Genomic DNA, 10,525 nt, shown 5'->3' with positions numbered 1-10,525 from the left:
CCCGCCCTGCGCTAATGGGGGTAAAGCTCCGCCGGCGCCATCCTGCAAGCCGGGTCTGATAATAGCCCTGATTAAATGGCGGGGCAGCCAAGGGAAGGCCCCCGCCGCCGCCAGCGCCACCGTCACCGCCACCGCGCAGACTAAGCGGGGACCCGCAGTGGCGGGGGCTCTAACGGGGACGTCTGTGTCCCAGTCCCCGGAACCGCGGCGGTCCGAGCCGAGGGCGCAGTCCCTGGCCTCGGGTCCTGGCTGGGAAGCGCGTGTGTGGGACGACGGCCCGAGCGCCGCGAGAGCCGAAGTGGGTCTGGGTTAGCCGTTCACAGGGACCCGACGGCGTCGCCCTGGGAGGATTCTTTAGGAGTTAGAGTCCACTTCCAGAGTCCCCAAGTGGTGGAACTCACTAATTAACACCGGGCGTAAGTTGTCCCCTTTACTCTGATGTGCCTTGGCCTCTCCTAGCGGAGGTCTGGGACTGACGACCGTCACAAAGGGTGGGGTGAGTTGAAGGAAGAAAACCAGGACATCTCAGACTCGAGAAGCGGGAGTGCGCCTCGCTGGCCCCTTCGCCCCGCGCGCATCCGCGCTGCTCGGCTGCAGAAAGTACCCGCTTCCTGCCATCACATCACCCTCAGTGGGGTCGCTGCTCCCAGTGAGCTCAGCCAACGCCTGGCTCTGTGCGAACCTCTCCCACTAAGGACAATCCAGACAGCCCAGCTCACACCGCCGGCAAATGACAAACCTGGCTTCGAACCTCCAAAAGTTGGCAGTCTACCTCCAAAAGTTGGGGTATGAGGGCGGTAAGCCTGCACAGTCTCCAGCCAAGTGGTGCGTGATCTCCCAGCCGGCCACGCCTCCATCTCTACCCCAGCCACCCCGCCCACCGCCACCCAGCCGCCGACTCTGCAGTCTCCGAGGAACCTACAGATTACTCGGTAATTGCCCCCAGAAAAAGAAAATTACAAAGGCCGTCTGGTCCCGAGGTCCACGTGCGACGCCGAAAGACCTTTACTTGGCCTGCCTTCCGCTCTGCGCTCCTCGAGGGTGGACGGCGGTCACGCCAGTCACATCTGCCCTTGTTTGGAGGAACAAAGTTCCTCCTTTGTTGTACGTCTGGCGGACAACAAAGACTTGCACGTGTTCCCGGGCCCCGGGGGCGCTATTTACAAATAGACCAGGAAAATTGAGCCCTCCCCTCGGAACTGCCTCTGCTTCCAGAACCGGAAACCAACCAAGTTAGTGATAGAATTCGATATGCGATGGAGGTTAAGATTGAGGAGCGATTGGGTCACACAGCCCAGGGTCGTCTACTGCTCCACTATGAAACTATCCGTGTGCCCTTGAACAAGTGAGTTAGCCTTCCTGGACTCATTTTCTTCAACTTTAAAACGCACACGATTATGCTACCCGACTGATGGTGTCAACATTATAGGTTTCTTGGGAAGCCTGGCACATATCAAATTCACGATAGAAGCTCTTTGTAATGCACTGAAAAACTAGCTTCCAGGATTTGAATGCAAAACGCCTTCAAACTAGGTGAGTTAACGGAAGACTGCAGCGGAGAGGCCAACGGTGGGCCTCCAGCCTTTCTAGTGAGGGTGTTCACAGCAGAGAGGCTGAGTGTCCGAGCATCTGAAGGGATGCTTTCCACCTGGCAGGCGGCATATGGGTTTCTCTTCCACCATAGGACTCCTGAGTGAGACGTAGAGCCTCTACAGACCCCAGCGAGAAAGCTGTTTCTTACATTCGTTGTGTGCAGGGTGGAAATTGGGGCTCTTGAACACTCTTCCTGATCAGAGTTGATTTACATCATCCCTAAATTGAAGAGGAGGCTTTTCCCAAGTTCCAGAGATGGCAAATAGTAATGCCTATGAAGTCCTTTGCCCTCACACGGACATTATACCATTTAATCCTTGCAAAAACTCTCCATGTAGATGTTCCCATCAGGAACTATATTTTTAAAATGTGGAAAAGGATTCAGCATGGCTTGCTCCAAAGCAGTGTTTCTAATGTCAGACCTCAACACTTTTCTTCTGCCAGGACTTTTATTAAAGTTAATTTTTCTGCCTTATTTTATTAACATTAAGCCATATGCCCCTTTATTTTATGAGCTCAGTGTTGACGAGAATGTAATGTATATTCTTCATGTTGGTGCTTTTTTTTTAACACATCTCTAGCTGGACTTTGAAACCTGGAGGGACAGGGATGGTATGCAAACTGTCCAACACTAACCTCACCCCAACAAGCTGTGCCTGGTCCAGAATGAATGAATGCCTACAGATAGATTGGATTAGCTATCTCTGCTCCTTGCTTCCTCAAGTCTTCATCACAATTTCTATTTCTTCTGGCTTTTATATGCTTCTTATTGGTGTCTCCCACCAGACTGCATGAGGAAGGAATTAGGGTTCTAATCACTGGTCAATTCCTGGAACCTAGCACAGTACCCAGTCCAGAGTAAGTACCAGGTAATATGGGATGAATGAACAAACACTCTGCATTCTTTATCTTGTGTTAGATGCACACATCTTTGCTCCCTTACATAATATATGCTTCAAGTCTTCTGAAGCATGCTCACATGGGAATAGGAACGCAGATCTTACTGGGTGTATTTTGCCCTCCCTAAGGAATAAGATGAGTTTAATCAATGGCTTCTGGGGTAACTTGTAGTGGGAGCTGGCAGCGGAGACATTGGAGGACTACTTCCTGTCTGTGTCTTCCCCACCTCGTCTCCCAAACCTCCTGAAAAAAGAGCAGATAGACTGTCACCAAACAGCTAGCTCTGGTTCCTGAAGAGGGAAGGCAGGAAGTGCTCCAGCAATCACCAGAAGGGACAGGGAGCAGTTGGTTGCTGGAAGGCTGGATCGTCTGAAATGTGGCAATTGCTTTAAGTTTAATTAGGTGACATCTCCAAAACTGACGCTACTTTGCCAGAGGAAGGGCGCTGGCAAGCTGTAGTTGCTCTTCTGCGGAAGTTGTCTCATTTAGGTTTGGGTATGTTTTTTAAACACCTAAGAAGCCTAAGCTCAGGAAGCGCGCCTTCGAGCCACCTGTCTCGCTGTCCCCGCAGGGCCCATGAGTCCGCCTGGGCATACGTGGGCACCAGGCCAACAGGACCTTCATCCTGAAGCAGGGGACTGTCCTCTGTCCGCTTTTCTCCTGCTGCTGGGAGTTTCCGCTTAATCAGTCCGGAGTGTACCGTAATGGCAGGAGCGACGCTTTTCCAGCTAGATATTTGCCTCGGAATCCCCGTTGTACCGCTTACATCAGTGTAACTTGGTTCAAATTCTTAACCTTCTTGACAAAGTTGGGACTAGGGTGAAAGCCCCAAATTTAAGTGTCGACAAAAGTCTCAGTAATCGAGAAACAATATTTTAATGCAGTAATTTAAGAAGTCAAAATTCATGCAAAAATTCACAATGCACGAAATATCTTAGTTTTAAATAGAGGCAGGATCGGTCTTCAGCCAGGCGGTTGGGAGCGGGAACACCGTGACCGCGCAGGAACAGCATTGGCGGAGGAAGGCGGGGGCGCGCGTGGAGGGAGAGAAAGGAGGGTGGAGGGGCGGGGGGAGAGTGGGTCTGGATGCCTCGCCCCCGCGGCGTCAGGAGAAATCTTTCTATGCTGTTCTTAGGATCACCTTGCGAGTTTTGCACCCAACTGTGGCTCACGGGTTCTTCTCTGGTCAGGGGGAGGCCTGAGGGGCGCCAAGGGCCTTTCAACCCTGCAGTCGCGAGCTCACGAGGGAAGACCTGGGAAGCGAGTGGTCTCGGGAAGGAGCCGGAGGGCCGCGGCCCCAGGGGAGCATCCTGTGAGGGGTCTCTGAGGCCCCACGCCTGACCTCTGGCCCCCGGCGAGGGGAGCCGCTTAGTGGAAACCGGGGTGGGGGAGGCCTGCGGAGCGCAAGAGCGGGGGGCACCCACCGCTGCAGGCCTCCGCTAGCCTGGGCCTGGCTGGGTAACGTCGCAGTACGGCGGGCCCCGGACCCAAAGGACCTTTCCCTTCACCACCTGAGGACACGGGCCCTGGAAATGGGTGCGGCCCTCCCTAGGCCCGCAAAATATCTCTTTCCTTAGTCTCACAGCCGGTCTCAAGTGTGCAGTCCCGGGCCAAAAGCGCACGCACGCACACCACCCGGGACCGTCAGATGACAACCTCCGGCCGCACCCCTCGAGGAGCCTTGCCCGTAAAGTCTGAGCTGGGCGAATGCGCCTCGAGCGCCAGGCCCAGGGGCCTCCGGGTGGGCCCGAAAGCCTGGAGGCTTGCGGCCCGGGCTAGGGGGCGCTTCAGGGGGATCACTCGGGTTCAGGAAAACTTAACCCCACCGGGGTGTGCGTTTGTGCGGTGGCCCCGGGAAAGGCTCAGGCTCGCACCCCTGCAGCCCGGCGGTCAAAATCCGAGGCCTCGCCGCGCGCTCCCTACCCGGCGCGGGGACGCGCGCTGCTCTCTCCCCGGGGAGGTGCTTCAGGGGCCTCCCGAGCGGCTGCGGCCGCCCTCCCTACGCTGCTTTGGGACTTTTCTGTTGGGCAAACCGAGTTTAGGAATCCAAAGGCACCGTTACTGTCGCTTTTGAAGCATTTTAAAGCAGAGAGAGCGGAAAGGAGCATGGGAACGGGGATTTGGGGCCAAGTCCGCGAGTAGCTCTGCCCGGGTGCCCAGAAGCACGTCTCCTTTCTCACCTTCTCTCCCGCTGTCACCCTCGGGTGCACGGCGGCGCTCTCGGTCTGGCACCCGGTCCCACAGCCCTCGCTCAGCTCTCGCTCCTGGTGTTGGCGGCGGGTGACCAAGACCAGCCGGGAACCGGTCCCTGCTGCGGTCCGCGGAGGGTTCTGCGCTAGCATTCGTTACGCGAAGGACCGTTGGCCAAAAAGTGGGAATCTGATTACTCCCTAGGCTGTTTTCTGGGACCACTAACTTTTGAGTTCCGGAGACGACAAATGAGAATTTGAAAGGGTGGCGTGCACGAAGAGACATCTTCCAGTTCTCCAAACTCCGTAGAACCGAACTCAGATGTATTATCAAAACGTTTCATTCTCAGGCTCCAAAGTTTAACGGGATGTAAGGAATGGTCCATTATCACCATGTGACTCCTCTCCCCTGTGCACATTCCAACTGTCTATACAGTTAACTCGGCGAGACTATGAGATAGATACATCTCTAAGATCGCGAAGTTGCAGTTCAAAATTTAGACATAACAAAATTCTGTACTGATGTTTTACGTGCTTTGGTGTTACTGTTAAGGTTACCTGTGGTTTAGGAGCTTTACACACATTATCTCGTTAATCCACGGGGCCATCTTCCAGGTAGGAATACATTATTGGCCCTGTTTTAATGAAGACGGTGAAACTGAGGCTTCGAGAGGCTTAAACAACACCTCCACAAAGTCTCAGGACTAGCAAAGGCTAAAGTCAAGATTCAAAGCCTTCTCCAGGTCCGATTGCACGTTCCAGTATCCCAAAGCAGCTCCCGCCCGCCTGTCGTCGGCCTGAGCAGGGCCTGGAGAGAAGCGTTCCGAATTAACATATTGCTTTGTTCCACCCCTTCGGCGGCTTTACCTGTTAACCCGCTCTAACACTGAGGTTTTGAAGGGACCTCAGAACTTCAGCGCTCTCCCCTTCGGGATGGCTTTAAATCACCCTTTGACAGCGTCTCTCTACCAAGCACCGGTTCTCCGTTTTTATAGCACCATATTGATTTGCAAAGGCAATAAATCTAAGAGAAGGGACAGTATCCCCCCCACCCCCGATAATTATGTTGTAGTATACATTTTACTGCCACGGTTTCAACACCATCAAGATGCATAGCTTGTTAGGGATCCCCAAACGGCCCACCTCTCGCGCCCGGGTTTGTTTAAAGTGGCCTTTTCAGCTCCTCAGGTTTGCCCGCTGTCTCCCGCGCGCTCACTTGGCCTTCTTGGCTTTTTGTTTTACGTTTAATACGAGGACTAGTCGGAGTTCCCTGCCCACGAGAGACCCAGAACTGGGCTTCGGCGTGGCCGTGGCAATTGAGAAAAAAAAAAAAAAGTGGAAGCTGATTGGAGGCAAGTCAGCTTTGCCCTCGCTGGGCCAGTTTAAAAAAAAAAAAAAAAAAAAAAAAAAGGCCCTGTCATGAAATTTTTAAATTTATTAAAATTCCATCCTAAACCATTAGGATAATTAAGAAAAGAAACGGGGTTTCTTCTGTGTAGAAAAGTAATGGCAACTTTTAAAAATTGAGGTATAATTCCATAATAAGTGTTTGAAAACCAAACGTAGCCAACAAGATCTTTGCCACCCATTTGAAGCATATAATAAGTTCTAGACTGACCATGACATCACCCCCTGCGCCAATAAAAAGTTAAAAACAAAGAAGAACCCTGTCGTCAGAAATCTTCCCTTCTGAGATAGGGAAGGAACCCCTGTGATCCTTACGTTCAAGAGGGAAATGTCACTGGTGCACTGAGATGGGGTATATGCTGGGGGGCGAAGTGGCCTTCAACAGCAACCACGAAAGGTCTGGGTTGTTCAAAAACAGTCAAAGACTAAAGGCTTAAAAGTGAAAACTGATCCTTAGGCACACCCGGTAGCTTAGCCTCTATTCTTACTGAGGTTTCATCCGAGAGCCTTTTGCTCTCAGCTGGCGTTAGCTCTAGGATCGATCTCCCCTGAACAGCCCGGACACAGCTGCAGGGCCAGGGTGTGACCAAACCGGTGGCCCGGAGTGCGGGTCCTGCGCATAGGTCTGCCTCTAGCCGGCTGGGCAGACTGGAAACGAGATGGTCCCCTCCATGCCAGACCTGGTGTTTCCCTCTCAAAAGCAAGTGGAGATACGCTACTCACGGTGCAAACCCCTTCCAGCAATAAAACCTATGATTTTACGAATTTCCCCAAATATCTGCACCAATACACTTCGTACATGAAGACGGATATCAGAATGCGTTTCTTACCACCTGCATGCAGCACCATGTTAGAAACTATTGATACACGTTGGCAAGAGTGGCTTAAACCACGACTCCCCCAGATGTCATCATTTCATAAAAGTTCTCAACCTTTGACTTTTTTTCCACTGTAAGTTTATTTCAGGACGGCAGCGGGTGCAGTGAAGGGAGAAAAAGGTTGGTGGGAAATGGAAGATGTTTTCTTTTTCTTTAAAATGTTAAGACCCACCAAGAGGCTCCTAATCGCCAGACCGGCTGGCTGGAAAGGAGCGCAAATATTTACTTGTACAGCTTGAGTGTGTGTGTCAGCCTGAGTTTACACGGCTCCTAGTGAAGCGGATTACCCTGCGAATTCGGAGAATTTGAGTTATTCAAGCTGAACAAGGCCAACAGGACGACCCCCATAAGGCCGTGGGAAGTCCTTGGTCGCAGCCCAGTTTGCGAAGGCAGATTCCCTGTCCACCAAGTTCAAGCACTGTAGATCTCTCACTCTCCCACTGCGTGTCGCCCGGTCCCCGCAGGGTGCACGCCCGGGCCCCCGCGCCGGCCCCGCACCTTCCCTTGGGTGGAGGTTCCACTCCCCAGAGTCCCTTACGGGAACAGGAACAGCGCGTAAGTGGCGCACTGGTGTGCAGCGGCTGCCGTGGTTCTGAGAGCAGCAGCCTTTGCTAAATGTCCCCATCCCTCTCTCAGCATATCTTTTGCAGGGCTGTGTATCTCCAGTCCCACTGTCAAGCAGACAGATTTTGGAGCCCAACGAGTGAGGGCACCCAGCCCTGGGAACTGCCCAGAGAGCATAGGACCTGGCCCGTACGTGGTGGCTCTGTGGCGCGGGTTTCCGCTCTACTTAAAGCTTCCCAACGTTCTTTTGGAACTTTGAGCACGCTCAAGAAAAAGAACGGAGAAGCAGGAACTCCCCCAGGCTACTTCTGGTCTAGGTTCCCGCACTGGGCCACTCTCGGGATCCCGCGTCCTAGCCGCTTCAAAAATACCCCCTCCCAACTGCGCGCAAGTCCCTTCCGCCCTGGGACTTCGAAACCAGGCTAGGCGAGTCCGCGGCAGCTCGGTGGTGGCACTTTTTCCGAACGGGTGCCAGGTTCGCGGCTGGCTGCTGCGCGAGGCCGAGCGGGCACCGCGCCCGGGGCGCGCCCTCCCTGCCCAGCCCGCTGCCCCGCCCCCGGCGGCGGAATCAGGAAGCGGTGACGTGGGGAGGCGCTGACTGGCTGCGGGCCGCTGGGATAGCTGCCGCCAGCAAATTAAGGCGCAGGGCTGCGAGCGCCCGGGCGCAGTGTCCTCCGCGCAGCGCTGTGCTCCGCACGCCGGCGCCGGTGCTGTCCGGCGTCCGCCCCCTCGCTGCGGAGTTCCACCCGTAGCCTCCTTCCTGCAGCTTGGGCCGCTCCGGCTGTCCCCAGCGCGTGGACGGAGGAAGGACGCACAGGGGTGCCGCGAGACCCCCGGGTTTTGCGTGCCCGATGCTCATCTCCAGCTTCCGGCGGCGCAGCCTGTGGTCCTGCGGAGCGCCCCAGGGTTCGCGCACCCTGTGGAGCCCGAGGCTGGTCCTCTCCTGTCCTCTCCGGCTAGTGGGAAGTCTCTGCGGCTGGAGGGCTTTGCAGTGAGGGACAGAGGCCAGTGGGGAGCTCTTGTCCGGTTGGGGCTGACTCATCTGGAGTTCCCGACTCCGCTGAGATTGCAATTGGAAACTTTGCGCTCTGTGTTGGTTTTTGTCTCCCTTGGGGAAGCTGGACGGCAGTTCGGCAGGCCCCGTGCGTGGCCAGGACCGCACACTGGGGGCCATGGAGTTCACGGCGTCGCCCAAGCCACAGCTCTCCTCCCGGGCCAACGCCTTCTCCATCGCCGCGCTCATGTCGAGCGGCGGCTCTAAGGAGAAGGAAGCCACCGAGAACACCATCAAACCACTTGGTAAGTCGGGCCGCCCGACTGTCCGCCTAGGGCGGGAGCGGGCCGCCGCGCATCTGTCTGTCCCTCCGTCCCCTGCCTGCGGGAGGCTTGAGAGGGTGGCCGCCTTTCCCTGCTCTAGGCAGCTTCTGATCGTCAGGCCACGGGCCCCACGCCGGGGTCGGGAGATTCTTTTCTTTGGGGGCTTCACAGACAACCGGTTTCGCATCTCGGATGCTAGCCACTGTCTCTACCTATTCGTCTAGAATCCCCAGGTCAAGTCGTACTTGCGCAGGAGAGTGTGTAACTTTGTTGGGACCAAAAGAATCAGAGATAAATAATTAACCCCTTTTAAGACTCAACAGAATTTACCATGCGTGTAACACCTGCGTGTGCATTTGATCCCGAGGAGACTCTTAGCGACTTAACAAGAAACTAGTTGGATTTTGTTTTTCCTTTGACTTGAATAAACAGAATTAACTCCTTAAAGCCACTGCCATATGCTGTAGAAGAAGCCAGTTGTCCCCCCATGAACCGTTTTCTTCACCGGAGCTCCAAACTTATCAGTGAGACATCATTTTGTAACCGCCATCACTTTCAGTGGAGGTTGGCAAAAACATTAGCCAGTAACCATTTTCCAAATTCCTCAACTTTTAGCTATACTGTTTATTTAACAACCTTTACCATTTATAGAAGACACTAGGCTTGGAGTAAAGGGAAAATAGGGATTATGTTCCCCTCAGCACAAGTGAACTGTGTGGGAAAGAGACTGCTAGACTTGAGTATTTCAAAGTCCCTTTACAATTAACAGAGAAAGAAGTGTTCTCATCACCTCTTGGGTCCCCAGGAAAAAATTATTTTACATCCTGATCATCTGATAGCCTGAAAATGGTGAGAAACATCAAATAGCAAACTTAGGGTAATATATTTTTTGACTCTCCCCTGTGTTTTTTCTTTCTCTCTCCCTGTCCTTTCCAACACTTTAACATCCCACATCTGAAACAGCAATCCTAGTATGAAAGACAAAGGGTTAAAGATGAAAAATAAGAGGGCTGGGCAAAAAGAAAAGAAAGCTAAAATCCCCAGAGCAACTTAGAACCAAGGAAAAGGAAACAGGAAGATCTCCAGAAAATATAATGTCAAAAAGTCTCCCCTCCAAGGTTTCACTCACTTTCCCTGGTTCTTCTCACCCGCCTGAAATCTGCCAAAAAAAAAAAAAAAAAAAAAAAAAAAGAGGAAACAACCAATGAAACAAACCCAAACTGTTTACAGACATATTAACCACCAATTTCAAAGTTATTTTGGTGGGACAGCCCAACATTATCCACTCCTATTTCGAAGGCCTCTGAATTCTTTATGAACTCCCCCATCACAGTTCAGTAGCTAGCAGGGAAAGAGCCCTTCGGGTTAATATTCCTGTCAGAATTACAGACAGCAGACTGGGAAACATGACATTTTCAGTTCCACTGTCATTTCAGTATTGCTTTCTTTTCTATTTCCTGAGAAAACTCGCTTTCTATCTCAATTCTAAACTATATAGCCACCACCTTCTCCCCCACCGCAAATACACAGTCTGTAAAATGAACCTCTTTCCCCTGGGCTTATGAGACGGGCTCTGAAAGACCCAGAAGGCATTCTTGTCCTTTCCAGGGGCTAGTAGTTCAACAGTGCAATTAGTGACTTTGAGCTGAGGACTCCTGCAAGAGAAACACCTAGAGG

General features: G+C 53.0%; 1 protein-coding gene across 1 annotated transcript in view; it reads left to right on the top strand.

The window, feature by feature from the left end:
* The first annotated feature begins 8,282 nt into the window (after window positions 1–8,282).
* The window catches only part of TBX20 (T-box transcription factor 20), a 60,161-nt gene continuing 57,918 nt past the window's right edge, over window positions 8,283–10,525 (top strand). The window contains exon 1 of the mRNA XM_045495292.1: window positions 8,283–8,830. Within this exon, the coding sequence (XP_045351248.1) occupies window positions 8,704–8,830 (127 nt within the window). The 5' untranslated portion in view covers window positions 8,283–8,703. The remainder of the gene's footprint in view (window positions 8,831–10,525) is intronic.

Source organism: Leopardus geoffroyi, chromosome A2 (genome assembly GCF_018350155.1).
Source record: "Leopardus geoffroyi isolate Oge1 chromosome A2, O.geoffroyi_Oge1_pat1.0, whole genome shotgun sequence".
Taxonomy (NCBI): domain Eukaryota; kingdom Metazoa; phylum Chordata; class Mammalia; order Carnivora; family Felidae; genus Leopardus; species Leopardus geoffroyi.
The sequence above is the reverse complement of the archived record's forward strand: the minus strand, read 5'-3'. Positions and strand labels throughout refer to the sequence as shown.